This window comes from Carya illinoinensis, chromosome 13 (genome assembly GCF_018687715.1).
Source record: "Carya illinoinensis cultivar Pawnee chromosome 13, C.illinoinensisPawnee_v1, whole genome shotgun sequence".
Taxonomy (NCBI): domain Eukaryota; kingdom Viridiplantae; phylum Streptophyta; class Magnoliopsida; order Fagales; family Juglandaceae; genus Carya; species Carya illinoinensis.
The window spans coordinates 13,601,996-13,616,540 of NC_056764.1; the positions used below are offsets into that span (position 1 = coordinate 13,601,996).

A 14,545-nucleotide genomic window follows, 5' to 3' on the forward strand; every position below is an offset into this window, starting at 1 on the left:
AAAACTTTATATTATATGTATTAACCATGAGAAAAGATATTTGTAATCGTGGAGTGCTTAAACTCTATGCAATTCTTTTGAAAAAAGTTAGGAAATACGGAATTCATATGAAAAAAAAAAACTAATTTTTTAATAATAAAACTCACTCTTTTTCAAAACGATTGCATGGCGCTTGCGAATTCCACTACTGTGTGTAGCATTACTTATTAACATTTTAGCATATAATATAATATAAAAAATCATATAAAAATATTTTATATAGAATATAAAAAATTAAAAATAATATATATATATACAAGTCAGATTCGGTTCAAAATAGTATTCTAAAAAACAAAAACCAAAACTGATCAAAATTTTAACTGATTTTGCTAATTAGAAAATGGTCCAGTTCACCAATTTCCCTCTTTTTTCATTTTAAAAATTCTATGTGCAATCACTTTTGCGTACTCTTTTGCACACTCCACTAATGTGATTGGTTAATTATGAAAAAAAATGATGTAGCCAATCACATCAGTGGAGTGCATAAGAAGTAAACAAAAGTGATTGTATATAGCATTACTCCACTGTAGCAATTTTCTTCCAACATGCCCCACTTGCCCCTTAAATCTAAGACGGCGAAGAGAGTAAGGTTGTGAGGGTAGCGAAATGATCTCAGATACCCTATGAATAGAATTGAAAAAGTAATGAAAAGATATTAAATAGTAGTACAAAATAATAAAGAATACGTGAAAAGTAATGATAAAATAATGAATAGTAGTGAAGTATTCTGAGTGTCACCCAAACCAACCCTTAATATGTACATAATTCAACCAACATTCCAAATCAATATATTTTCGGGTTTCAAGGGGGGTAAAACGTTTTTTCTCCTTAACTGTTTTCAAAATTATCCGGATAATGAACAATTATTGAATCATACATACACAAATTTAAATTTAATTATTCGCTATTAAATTTAAATTTAATGTGTCACGTCCCCTTGGTTCTCTGTAATGATGAATGGATCGTATAAATGTTTTTTTCAACCTACTCGAGGTCTTCGGCTTTTTATTTTGATGTAGGAAATTTTATCGAGGCTTTTATGGCAACAATTTGGGGATGGTCATATTGGCAGGTTTTACCATCCGATGGGGGCTCCTTTGGGGTCGCATTTGTTATATGCTGATGATGTATTAATTTTCCTTAATGGGGAGAAGCGATCTATGCGTCGACTTGGATCTACCTTGGAAATCTATGAACGGTAGTCTAGGCAGTGCATTAGCAGAGAAAAATCTGCCATATTTGCATCGGCTGTTATTAGTAATGCTCGAAGGCGAGGGTTGGTTCGGTTAACTGGTTTTGCGGAAGGAAAATTTCCTACGACGTACTTGGGGGTGCCATTGGTGCAAGGTCGTCTTAAAGCCTATCACTTGGATCAGTTGATCGTTAAAATTCGGGCAAAGGTTGCGGGTTGGAAAGCCAGGTTGCTGTCCCAAGCGGGCGTTTGATCTTGCTTCAACATGTCCATTCTAGTATGTCTTCTCATCTTATGGCTGTGATGGATGTTCTGAAAAGTGTGATGAAAAAAATAAATTCCATCTTATCTACTTTCTTTTGGGGGGAGAAGAATGGGAGAGCTAAGGCGAAATGGTGTGCGTGGTCCCGAATGAGTAAGCCTGTCCAAGAGGGAGGTTTGGGGCTGAGAGATTTTTCAGAGCTGCAGCGAGCATTACATATGAAGATGGCTTGGCGTCTATTGTCAACGGAGTCATTGTGGTCTCGGTTCTTGTTGTCAAAATATGGTAGAGGGCAACATGTATCTCTGCTATAGGTGCAACGAAGTAGTTCCAAACTTTGGAAATCGATTATGAATGTCCTGCATGAGGTGTGCGCTGCGTCTAAAATTAAAGTAAGGGATGGACTGGCCTCTTTTTGGTTTGACCGCTGGTTCTCAGATGAGCCCCTAGCGTGCATGGTAGAGAGTGTCCTGATGCCGTCTATAACTATAAAAGAGGTATGGATTGGGGACAGGTGGAATGTAGAAATGCTTGAATCTCTAGTTGATGAGGAAGTATCGGAGGCAGTAATGAACTTTGTTTCTGCTGGAAGGTCAGGGCAGGATGTGTTGGTGTGGACGCCTGTAACAGATGGGAGGTTTACAACAGCAACTGCCTGGGAGTTTATTTGAGTGCGAGGAGATCATATTGCATGGTTAGACTGGGTCTGGCATAAGCTATTGCCGAAGAGGATCTTGGTTTGTATGTGGCGAGCGAGATTTAATTGTCTTGCTGTTGATAAGAAGGTGCAGGCTCGTGGCGTTGAGATGGCTTCCAAATGTGACTGCTGCTCATTGCCGCAGACGAAAACCTTGGATCATGTATTGGCAACAGGCCAGATTGTAGAGAAGGTTTGGCGTATTGCATCTGTAGCGTTGGGCGTTGCATGTATGAATACCAATAGTTGGTGGCACCGTGTGGAGGTATGGTTTTCTTGTGCAAAGAAAGGTACTCAACGGGGAGTATTAATCGGCCTATTACCAAGTATAATTACATGGAGTTTATGGAGACGTTGGTGTAAAGCGGATGGAAGATGTCCAAGAAAATCACATAGGGGTTTGGAGGTCTATTCGGTTTTGGCTTGGGACCTTGGTGAACGACTTAACTGATTTGAAGATTACCTAGTTTGACTTTCAGATTTTGAGTGCACTAGACGTCCTGATTCAGAGTCGTGCAACACAAAAAGTTCACTCTGTTGTGTGGGTGAAACCTCCTACTGGTTGGTGGAAGCTAAATGTGGACGGTAGTTGCCGTGGGAACCTAGGACACTGTGGTGGGGGTGGAGTGATAAAGGGATCATAGGGGACATATTAAGGCTGGTTTTTCAGCTCCATATGATGTTGGAACTAATAATGAGGTAGAGTTACGAGCTTTGTTGCAAGGAGTTTGCTTGTGCAAAGTTATGGCATATACGCATGTGATTCTGAAATGTGATTCTAAGATTGTGGTTGATTGGTTGAAGAAAAGATGCTGCTCTTTGTGGTATCTGTGGGACTACTGGGATGATCTCATTAAGGAGCTAGAGGGTTTACATTATAGGGTGGTTCACCAATTCAGAGAAGGAAACCAAGTGGCTGACAACCTAGCACGAAAGGGTGAAGAGGGACTGACGTGGAGATATTGTTCGAGTGATAGACTGCCAAGAGAGCTAAGGGGTATTCTAAAACTAGATGCATTGGGTTTGCCGTCATTGAGGAAGGTTTCAGGTTGAAGGGCTTGATTTACAAAGCTGGTCGTGGGATTTGCTTGTTTAGGATGGACTGTTTTGACATGTTTTTAATTGGGATGATTTTGTTGATGTTTTTTGAGTCCCTAATGTCCGATTGTTACCATAATATTCCTCTACCATAAATGAGATTTTTTAATAAATTTGGAGATAGATCACTCGTGTACATGTGACCCCGTCTCTTCTGAAAAAAAAAATTGTTCTTCATTCATGTCATGATCAAATGCACTCTAGCATGGCTTTGATCATCAAGCATGGATATTTTGCATATGATCAGGTCATTTTGTTGGAAGAATGCATGACATTCCTTTCAGCAGGGCGAGGTTAAATGCAAATTTGTACTAACAATACAGCTGACATAGTTAAGCATGTTTTTCCTCTTCCTTTTTTTTTTTTTTTTTTTTTTTTTTTTTTTATCAAAAAGTTATCTTCGCCTAAAAAATAGAAATAAGCTGGAACCCTAGCAAACCAAAATCAATCGACATCAGACGCGGAGGAGGTGTTCCAAGAATGATCCACCTTAGCAAATCAGCTGCATGAAACAAAGTTATCAACCAGAGCTCTCATATCAGGTGAATTCCAAGAGTCGAACACAACTTCTGCACCGACAAGCATAATCAGAGCATGTATTGGTGAGTCCTTTGTGCTTGATGTCAGCGCTGAGAATCATACTGCAAGCAGAACGCAGCCTCCCTAACAAGAACTCAGTCTTCGGTTTCCAAATCCAGCACTGGAAGGATGCTCAGGGCTGAAGAACCGAGATGAATACCTCGAACTATCCCTCCATATCCTACCTTAATCCTGTGACAAAAAAGTAAGATGGAATCCCAGAGAGCCGTTCTTCCCTGAAAATTAAGATCATAATTGTTGTTATTTTCCACAGACAATAATTTATGCACCACATCTAATGGCAGTACAGCGAAATGTCTACTGGTATAGCATTTCATCTAATCAAGTATATTCGTATATGCTTTTGCATGCATGCCAACTGATATATTGAGTGGACAGAGAAATGGAAAGACAGACACTTAGCAAGAATTAGCTAATGAGAACATTTACCATCTATGCATGAATGGGCCACAAATATTAATCTACACTAGGGAAGGTGTCTAGAAAATTTAGAAGTTGACTCAACCGATAAAGCTATCCAGACAAGACCAAACAGGCAAGAAGACAGATTGGCTGTTTAGCCTTGCTTGTAAGTACACTTAAGAAAAATATTCATGTTCAGCATGCTCATTTCAGCTCATGAATGAAGAATTAATGTATTAATATCAGGACAAAATAAAAAATAAAAAATAAAAAATAGAATAAAATAAAAAAAGAAAAGAAAACCACAGTACAATAATCACTCAGGCAGATTTTTATCTTTGCATGTATGCTCTTTCAGTGCGCAGATGAGATGACTTTCGTATACAAATCAGTGGACCATATTTAGAGTAGGTTCCTTTTGTTTCAATCACACCCTAACAAGGCATTAAAAAATGTGCTCAGATACATATCTTCTTAGACATGTATTGCACTTTCCAAGAATCCCTATAATAACTTTAGGCTAGCATATTGATCCCTCTACATTCTAAAACAACAGCAAAAGAAACACTTGTAGAATAACAGCAAACCAAATTCAGTGTAAACAAAAAACAGATCTTATTAACGGCCAACCTGAAGAGAAAATTGCAGCTTCTTATCCCAGTACAAGGCAAAGATTGGTGGGCTTTGCCTTCCAACAACCAGTACTGAAGCTCCTGGGTGAAGAGCAGAAGGTACACCAGAGATGACTGCAACATATTTCTCAGGAAACCTTTCTTTTGGAGGTAGAACTCCCAAGAATAATGGGTCCTTTATAGACTGGACACCAGAATGTGATGTAGGATCCACATGTAGCATCCATTTTGGGTGCTCTAGGAAAGCACAGAATAAATACAAAAGCAAGTGAGAATCAGTTGGAAGCTCAAGAGTCCACTTCTTATTCTTTTTGTCATAAACCTCCCCACTTCCAAGATACTCATAACTTTTCAAGCAGGTTCCTTCAGCGAGCTCTGATAAATTCCATGCAAGTAGTCTAAGGTTAGATTACACAGGGTAGAAAATTGCCACAAGAGCTACTCCAGATTAACATGCCATATTTCAGATGTTTATTGAAGACACATGAACTGTGATAAGAACTGAAAATAAAAGATTCCAGTTACCTTGTATCCGCTGTACGATATAATCTGCTTGAATGCTGCTTTGAGGTAGCAAACCTTTAACCAACTCTCCTTTCATCAAAGCATGAAGCTTCTGGTATTCAGTGATAGCATCTACACACTGCTGCATAACTGGGATCAAGGGATTTTGCTGTGGGGGTTGTTGCAGATTAGCTAGGGGCAGCTTTGCTGCATATAATGGGAAGAACCATGAAAATTTTCAGCAAAGATCTGTAATTGAAACCACTCAATTAAATGCTGAGGTAAAAATATCAATAATACAGGGTGAAGCAGCGTACGCAAGGAAGCATCAATAGCCTGCACAAGAGTAGCTCGTAACTGATGAAGAACTCCATCTTCGTCTAGAGTAAATGCTGGTTGCCAGTCCTTAGTCCTATCAATTGGAAACATGGTAGCAGGAATTCCTGCAGTTGGTAAATCACTTCCGACTTGACTGATTGTCATTGAAATACCAATTCTAGCAGCTGCTTGCATTACCTACAAATACTACAATGTTTAATCAGCATGATAGATAGACATCAGAGAGAAAATGTGCTACTCAGTCCCATTAATTTCCTCTTTGAAGGATGACAATCTATCCTGCATGAGAAGGAAATGTGGATCTATGTATGTAATTGCAACATGTGTATATCCTATAAGTGTAACTTAATATTTAAAATGTTTGTTACTAAGTAAAATTTCTAACTAAATAGATGCTGCAATGTATCTGCACTCCAGTAACCCAATTCCATCAATCCCAACAATAAACAGCAAGAACATGGGAGGGGGGTGGGTGTTCAAAGAACTTGCATTGCTATTATTTAAGGGATCAGGCTGCTATAAATTTTCTAACCTTTTCAAGTTGCAGTCCAAATTATGCCAACTTTTGAACGCTATTATACTCACTGTTTCTAAGCGAAGCTGAAAAATATTCATATCATGCAGTGTTATTTCCCAGTACGGTATAGGTCATAATTATGACAACAAACGCTTCTTGTTTCATTTAAACTCAAGTGCACATCCTCAAAACATTGTAGAATTTTAATTTTGGAAGAAAGCTTTTCAAATACACTTTTTCTTAAACAAAAGGTTACAATGAAAAAAAAACTAATTAAAACAAATTTACACGGTATATATTAAGAACATTATACTCTTGCACCAAAGACAAAGTAGTCGAAGAAAAAAAAGTGGAAGAGGAGAAGGTGATGATGATTGACCTGAAGATGACTAGTTTCAATCTTCTTAAGAAGAGGATTAATCAAAACCGAAGAAAACCATTGCCTGAGGTGGTCACGCCATTGCTCAATGTGAGGATAAATACCCAAATGCTGAAAAGCTTCAATAGATTCTTCAAGGGACATAGGTGGAGGAAGGTCGCCCTCTCCTGTCTTGGGGGAAGTGTTGAACTTCTGGGAACCTGGAGACATCCTCACAGGCCTCAATGGAGTACTCCTAGTTGTTCCAGAGGTATTGGCTGAACTGGAAACAGTATTTGGACTAGCTATGCGAAAACCACTTATTGTGGGGGGTGGTGTAGACAGTTTCCCTGCTGATTCTGTGATTTTCTCATCTATTTCTACCAAGAACTTTTCAAGCTTTTCTTCTGATGTTATCTCTTTTCCAGAAGAGGATCGCTTGTTTGACCAAGGGGTTGAGACCAATGAATCCACTCCTGGTGAATTTTGAACAGAAGACAATTGTGAAACACCACCAGGGACGAGATATAAAGAAGATGAAGAACTTGGTGATTTGGACGGGGTGCCAACAGAGCGCATCCTATTTCCCCCACTTGAGTTCGATCTATCCGTGATGGTGCGAGATGAACGATTTGGACTGGTCATTGGCTGATGAAGTGGAACCAGGATATCTGAAGAAGGTGTCAAGTGAGGTCTAGACTTGGGGGGTTTCTTTGAAGTTTCAGACACAACTTGTTCAACCTTTGATTTTATACCCAAAAGTCCTAGTTGATGTCTCGTAAGATGTGTTTGATCCTTATTTCCTTTACTGGAAGATAAAACAGGCACATCGGCAGTATTCCTTGATCTGCGCAGAGAGATCGCTTTGACCAGGGCAAATATTGTTCCAAAAAAGACTAAGCCCACCACAGTTTGAATTGCTTTGGCAAACAAATCTGAAGCACAAATACAAGATTTCAAAAAATAGCTATAGCAATCAGACCATAAGTTAAACCAATCTAAGAAACTTGAGTAGAGTTTATGCTTACACGCTACTTCCTGGGGAATATTTTTGAACTTCAAACCGTCAATGAAACCATTTTCCCTTCAACAAGTCAGTAGAAGATAATTAGCCACATGGAATTCAAAACCAAGAACAACCAAGTCTAGATTGGATTAATTGGAATCGAACAGGTCTAGACATTATTCTAATTTGAAATTTTTGTTTGGTTGGTGAGGAAATAAGATCGATAATAAAACCTGGAATCTGCATTACTTAGCCGATAGGCTCAATTAGCACACAATGGAGGGCTTCCTGAATAGTTGTAGGATAAGCCATTCGAACTTATGTAACTTTTGCCTTCCAGTTGTTAAGGCCGGTGCACATTCAAACGGTTGGGAAAAATAAGTATTAACATAAGAACCCAACACAACTCTACGGGATTTGCCGGCTCCTCAAAGCGACAAGCTATTTAAATAATATCTATGAAGTATTTACCTATCAAAAAATAATATCTATGAAGTACTGAACAGCAAACGCAGCAAGGTTCAAATTGAGAAATTATCTTATCAATTCAGTTCTATACTGCAAGAACAAAAGCTAAAGAAAGCTCAAATCTTGAAAGTTAATGCACTCCTCGCAGTTCTCAGAACAAACACAACATCTGCTTCAATTTTATCACTTAAAAGCACTAAAAAAAGCTTCAAACACGGTGTTTTTTGTACATTGATCCAATTCACAGAATGCAAGGATCAAAGCTGGAAAAGCTAAGAGAAAAAAATGCCCGAATTTTCAATTACGGTTATAAAAAAAGGGGGAAAAAAGAAGTGAGGGTGGGGAGAAGGCTAGAGCAAATTGGCACCTGCAGATAACGGTGAGAAGAGCGAAGGCGGAGGCGGACGAGAAAGTGAAGATGCAGAGGAGCGAGTAATTGGACGGTTGGAGACTTTTGGCGGTAAGGGCAGAGGAGAGAGCTGCGTTCTGGTAAACTGAGAACTTGGAGGGCTTGGGTGGCGGCGAGGAGCCCTTATCTCTCGTAGCTCCAGATTCCATGGACGATGAAATGGGGTAAGGGCTAGGGTTTTTTGGGAACAGAGAGCAAGAGGCCAAGAAAGAGACGAAGACACTGATCTATTACCCTCGGAGGCCTCAGCTTCGAGTTCCAAGTTTGAAGTTTTGAACACTTCCGCTTTGGTGGAGCTTCCCCAACGGAAAGGGTTTTAACAATGAATAAATCCACTCAGCAGCCACTGTTTGGTGAAGTCACTTTGCACACATGACGTGTAGACTGGATCGGGTTCACTAACACTGAACCGTCTCCCAACCAACAAGCCGTTTCGAATCCCTCCCTCTGCCATTTCAAATCCCTAATTTCACACCCCCTTTCTCCCGAGCATGGAACGACGAAGACGACGAAGAGGAAGGGCACTCACGGTTTCTTCCAACAAGCCGTCTCGAATCCCTCATTTCACCCCCCCTTTCTCCCGAGCGTGCAAAGACGAAGACAAAAACAACAAAGAGGAAGGGCACTCACGGTTTCATCTCTCGGACCATTCACACTCACAGTTTCATCTCTCTCTCTCTCTCATACGCTCTCTCTCTCTCTCCTCGCCCCATGGTCTGCTTCTTCTACTCTGTCCCTGTTTCTCTCTCTTTGTCTTGCCGTAACCCTAGCCTCCTGTCACTCCGATTGACCCATTACACACTTCGGTTTGGACCCATTACACACTCTCTATCTCTCTGTTGGTGCTTTTATTTGGATTTTGGTTGTGAGAAAACAGTAGTTGAAATGGGTAAGTGAAATTTTGTATTAGTTATTTTGTATAGATAGCTTCCTTCTTGATCTGCATGATGAGTTGAAAATCCTTGTAATAATTAACAATGTTTTTTATATATTTGTGTACGTAGGGAGGAAACCCCACTTGATCTGCTCAAACGCTGCTCCAGGTTAATTTTTCCTGTTTTATTTGGTTTACAGTGCTAACTGGTAATTTTAAAAAATGGTACAAGGGAGCTAGGTAAATGTCATTGCATCTTGTTATGTAATTCCTACTTGTTTTTAACTTGTTTGTGTGCTGATTTTTAATCCTTGGTTTTATGAAATTTAGTCTAATATAGGGCTTGTTGAAATGATTTTGTCTGAGTTCAAATGATACACCATATTTAGACATCATGCTCATATGTAATACTCTTCATATGAAATGTATTAACATCATTGGGGCTTACAGTTTGGTCGAATTTTGCATTTGTAGAGTGGATATTCTTATTATATGTACACATCCTGCTTATACCACATTGGGGCTTAAAAAAAAAAAGGCAAAGTGAGAAAGATATGGACTTGAATTGTCAAAGACCATTTTTCATAAAAGGTGGTGAAGTTATTGTGTAGGCCTTGAATTCTTGTAATCCAACCAATTTATTGGCTTTGTTGAGTCATAAGGAAGGGCAAAATTTGGTCACTAAGTTGGCCTTGGATTTTTGTGTCTTTTCATGTGAATGCTAAAAGAAAAATTCTATTTACATTATGACTATGTACTTATATACTATTTTGGTTGAGCTGCTAATAATGGTGTAGAGAAGTTTGAACCTTAAAACTAAAGACCAAACCTATTACCACTTAATCCATTTCGGTATGGTTTCTTGTGTAATTTTACAGTTTATTGGCTTTGTTGAGTCATATGGAAGGGCAGAATTTGGTGACTAAGTTGGGTTGTTATTAACTCCACCATGTTAATAGCTTAAGTTTTATGTCTTTGAATTTGTATTTGGTTTTTCAGAATCACGGTTGGCACCATCTGAATCATCATATGTAGTTAATGATTTTGTGGTGGAGTCACCAACTTGTTGGTGTGGTTTAAAAACACCACTAAAAACATCCCACACGAAAAAAAATCCCGGAAGGAGGTTTTTTGCATGCCCAAATTATAATACGGTAATACCATATTTATATTATTTACATATGCATTTTTACCCTATTGGTGACATTAATTAGGAGTTTGGCCACTGTGTGCAGGGAGATGCTCGGTGTGAATTTTTCGTTTGGTTGGATATACTGACTCTATTAGAGGAGAATTTTCGTTTCAGGGAGAACAAGGCTTCCTGTAGCTGGGAGGAATTATTACAGCGCTAGAATGATGTTAGGAAAAGGGAAGATAAAGTTCGAGACGTTGCGAAGAATCTGAAAAAACAGAAACAAAAATTACTGATTATGTACTGGGTTTTGACATTTGTAGTTGTCTTTGCTTGGTTTATGTTGGAGCTGTGTTGGTTTTTTATTTGTTCAAACAGTTTGTTAACCCCAAGTTGGTACTGAATGTGAGTCAATTTTTTGGTTTCAGGTTGTTAATCCATGTTGGTACTGAAAACCTGAATGTACATGTTGGAAACAACTTGGTAATGAGACGTTTGGGATCAAAAACACTGTAATTTATTGTTGATGCTAACTGTGTATTTAGCATAACAGTGGATGTACTTGTAGTAGACTAAATGTAATAGCCAGGTTGCTGTTTTCTTTTTTTTTTTCGATGGAATAAGACTTCTCATATAGTAGAAATATCAGCATTACAACTGTCTCTCCGTCCAAAGGACTGGAGCAATTACATCAGGGAAAGATCCCCACCACAAGCTGATGTTACTTACATGCCAAGCATGTCTTGCAAGCTTATGTGCTGCTTCATTACACGACCTCATAGTATGCCTAAGTTCACACATACTGAAAAGGCTAATAAGCTCTTTAGTGTCCCTGATCACGTTCCCAACCAATGCCATTGATGGTTCTGGTTTCTGCAGCTCCTAAACTAATGTCAGTGCATCGCTTTCTATAATGAGATGTTGAATTCCCAGGTGAGCAGTCAGCTGTAGTCCCCTGAAGATTGCAAGCATCTCAATACTTGTTGCATCCCTGACTTCATGTTCCTTCTTACTTGCTGCCATTAGCACCTCCCCTTTGCTGTCTCTCAATATGGGCCCAATGCTTGCACTATGTTGGTTCAAGAAAGTAGCCCCATCCACATTCAACTTAAAAACTCCTGGTGGGGGAAATTCCCAGTGGCAGTGGTGCCTCACATTCTTCAACGGTTGGCCACGGGTTGCCTTATAAACATGCTGGACAGCCAGGGCATGGGCTATGGCCTGCTCAATCTGAATGACTTTATCTTCAAAGGTTGAAACATTTCGTCTATACCAGCAGCTCCATGAGACTAGGAAGAACAACTCTAACTGCTCTTTCTGTTGTAGACCACTGATAAAGCCAGCAATATCCCCATACACCCTTGGTAGGTCAGAGTTGAAGATAACAGGTAACTGTTTTTCCCAAGCTTCTCTAACTGAAGGGCAGAAGCACAAAGCATGAGCTACATCCTCAGTTTCTGTGTTGCACATCTTACACATGTCTTCACTCAGAACCTTTTTTAGCAGCAGGTTATGCTTTGTTGGCAGGCTTTCTTTACAGGCCTTCCATGCGAAAATTTTGACTTTGGCTGGGATCTTCAGGCTCCATAGGTCCTTCCACAGCTTTTGCCTCCCCATTCTTCTTAAGCCCTCACTGTCTGTCCTGTTCCTTTTTGCCTCTTTAAAGACCCGATATGTACTTTTGACAGTAAACCTACCATGAGGCTCAGGATCCAAGATCATCTTGTCTTCTGGTTTACTGCTGCTTAGCACTATTTTAAGGACTTCATCTGCTGCTTGTGCTGGTAGTAAGGTCCTTACCTTTTTTGCATCCCACCACTTAGTCTGAGAGTTTATTAGGCTATCGACTGTTGCATCCTGGTCACAGATTGTTGCAGTTACTTCATTTCTGCCCAGAGGGGGGTGCCCAGGTATCCAGTTATCTTCCCATACTATAATTATCTGTCCTGATCCCACTCTCCACTTGCAGCCCAGAGTTAACAATTTTTTTGCTTCTCAGATCCCCTTCCATGCAAAGCTCGGATTGAAGCCTAGTTTTGCCTTAAGAAAGGCCTCATTTGGGAAGTACCTTGCTTTGAATACTTTATGGATCAAGGTAGCTAGTTCCTGCATGATTCTCCACCCTTGTTTGGCAAGAAGGGCATCATTAAAGGTCCTCAAGTCTTTGAAACCTAGTCCTCCAGCCTGCTTATGGTCACACATTCTGGTCCAGCTTACCCAATGGATTTTGTGTTCTTCCTCTTTCTGTCCCCACCAAAAATGTGACATCATATGTTCCAACTCATGACATAGGCTTCCTGGTAGTTTAAAGCAGCTCATAGTGTAGGTTGGGATGGATAGTGCCACTGCCTTGATAAATACTTCCTTCCCCTCCTGAAACAACAGCTTCTCTTTCCAGTTTTGTAGCTTAGTCCACACCTTGTGCTTAATATCTGAGAAAGCTCTTGTCTTTGATCTACCTACCAGAGGAGGTAGGCCCAGGTATCTATCATATTGCTGAAATTGTTGGACCCCCCACAAGCTCAGTAACTCCCTCTGTTGGTTAGAATCCACATTCCTGCTGAATATCATGGAAGTTTTATCTTTCTTTACTTTTTGCCCTGAAGCCTCTTCATACTGCTCCAATAGCTGTTGTATGTGGTTGTTCTCTGTCCTATTGGCTTTGCAGAAGAGTGCACTGTCGTCTGAAAATAGCAAAGGCGAGATTCTTGGTGCCCCTCTACATATTCTGACCCTAGCTATACTCCTGGACAGCTCTACTTGTTTCAAGAGGCTTATCAGTCCTTCAGTTCCTATGAGAAAGAGGTAAGGAGACAGAGGGTCTCCTTGCCTTATGCCTCGAGAGGGATGGATAGGGCCCTTTGGTTCTCCATTTATTAAAACTGAAAAGGAGACTGTCTTAACACACATCATGACTAGTTGAATCCACCTAGGGTGAAACCCCATTCTACTCATCACTACCTCCAAGTATCCCCATTCAAGCCAGGTTGCTGTTACTGTATCGAATGAATGTTAATTGTTTTCCTCTTTCTGTATATGCTGATCTTTAGGGTCTGTTTTATTTCCTTATTGAAATTAGAATGCATGAAATATATAGATTTCCAACATTTCCGTTTATACCAGGCTGCTGTTTTACCCGAAATCTGATTTGGTGCACAACACAAATTAACAATATAATTTTTTTAACTGTGTACACCATACACCATCCTTTGTACACAATAACAAAAGTAAAAATGAAGTCTGGTCTGAAAGTGACTTCCAAGAGAATAATACATCAATGAACATAATTCCAAACCATTCAAATACATATTGCTTTGCCGACCATTTCACTTCATGTATAAATAATATCACTAACTATGGTTGTTGTGCTTGATGAGAGAAGCCTTCCTAATCACCACCCATGATACTAGCCTATCATTCTTTGCGGCAATTCCGTGAGTGTCCCTGCAAAAAAATCTTCCTTGTTCACGGTTAACAGGTTGAAAGCAAAGAAAAGGATGGCCTTTCAAGTAAGAGCATGAGTTGGATGCACACTAACTACCCAACAATTCAACTACAAATAAAACTTAACTTCACTCTCATTCAGCTCTATCGAAACAGTTTTTAACTAGATAGTATAATGCCATGGTTGCTATTAGTGAAAAAGGCAGCTAGCATTTTGATGGTCTAGGACAAAAAAGTATAAACAGCTTCATGGAAATTCTTACTATTTTTACAATAATCTTGAACATATAGAGAGAGCTTACCAAAAAATTATATTGTACTTAGACTCCATACCCTCCAAAGAAGCTCACCATCACCTCTCCAAATGGTTTCAAAATTTCTCCAAGTGTGCTTACAAATTATTCACAAATTCTGTAAGAAAACAACTATAATTAAAACAACAATTGAATCATGATTTTTCAATGTGTAATATGTATTTACAGAAACTATAAGTCAAGGTTAACCTCATTTCCCAATGGGGTTAACTGTGTAAGAATGTTGTTTTGTGTCCCAACATATACCCCATCATCAAA

At 39.4% G+C, this 14,545-nt stretch overlaps 1 protein-coding gene across 1 annotated transcript; it reads right to left on the minus strand.

Annotated features, from left to right (window-relative positions):
* Positions 1-3,440: 3,440 nt before the first annotated feature.
* Positions 3,441-8,836, minus strand: LOC122292263 (transmembrane protein 209). Its single transcript, XM_043100512.1, has 7 exons — positions 8,482-8,836; positions 7,669-7,724; positions 6,662-7,575; positions 5,744-5,942; positions 5,448-5,633; positions 4,921-5,297; positions 3,441-4,103 (listed from the first exon to the last, which is right to left on the minus strand). The coding sequence occupies exons 1-7, from the start codon at positions 8,670-8,672 to the stop codon at positions 3,963-3,965; spliced, it is 2,064 nt and encodes a 687-aa protein (XP_042956446.1). The 5' UTR covers positions 8,673-8,836; the 3' UTR covers positions 3,441-3,962.
* Between the last annotated feature and the right edge of the window lie 5,709 nt (positions 8,837-14,545).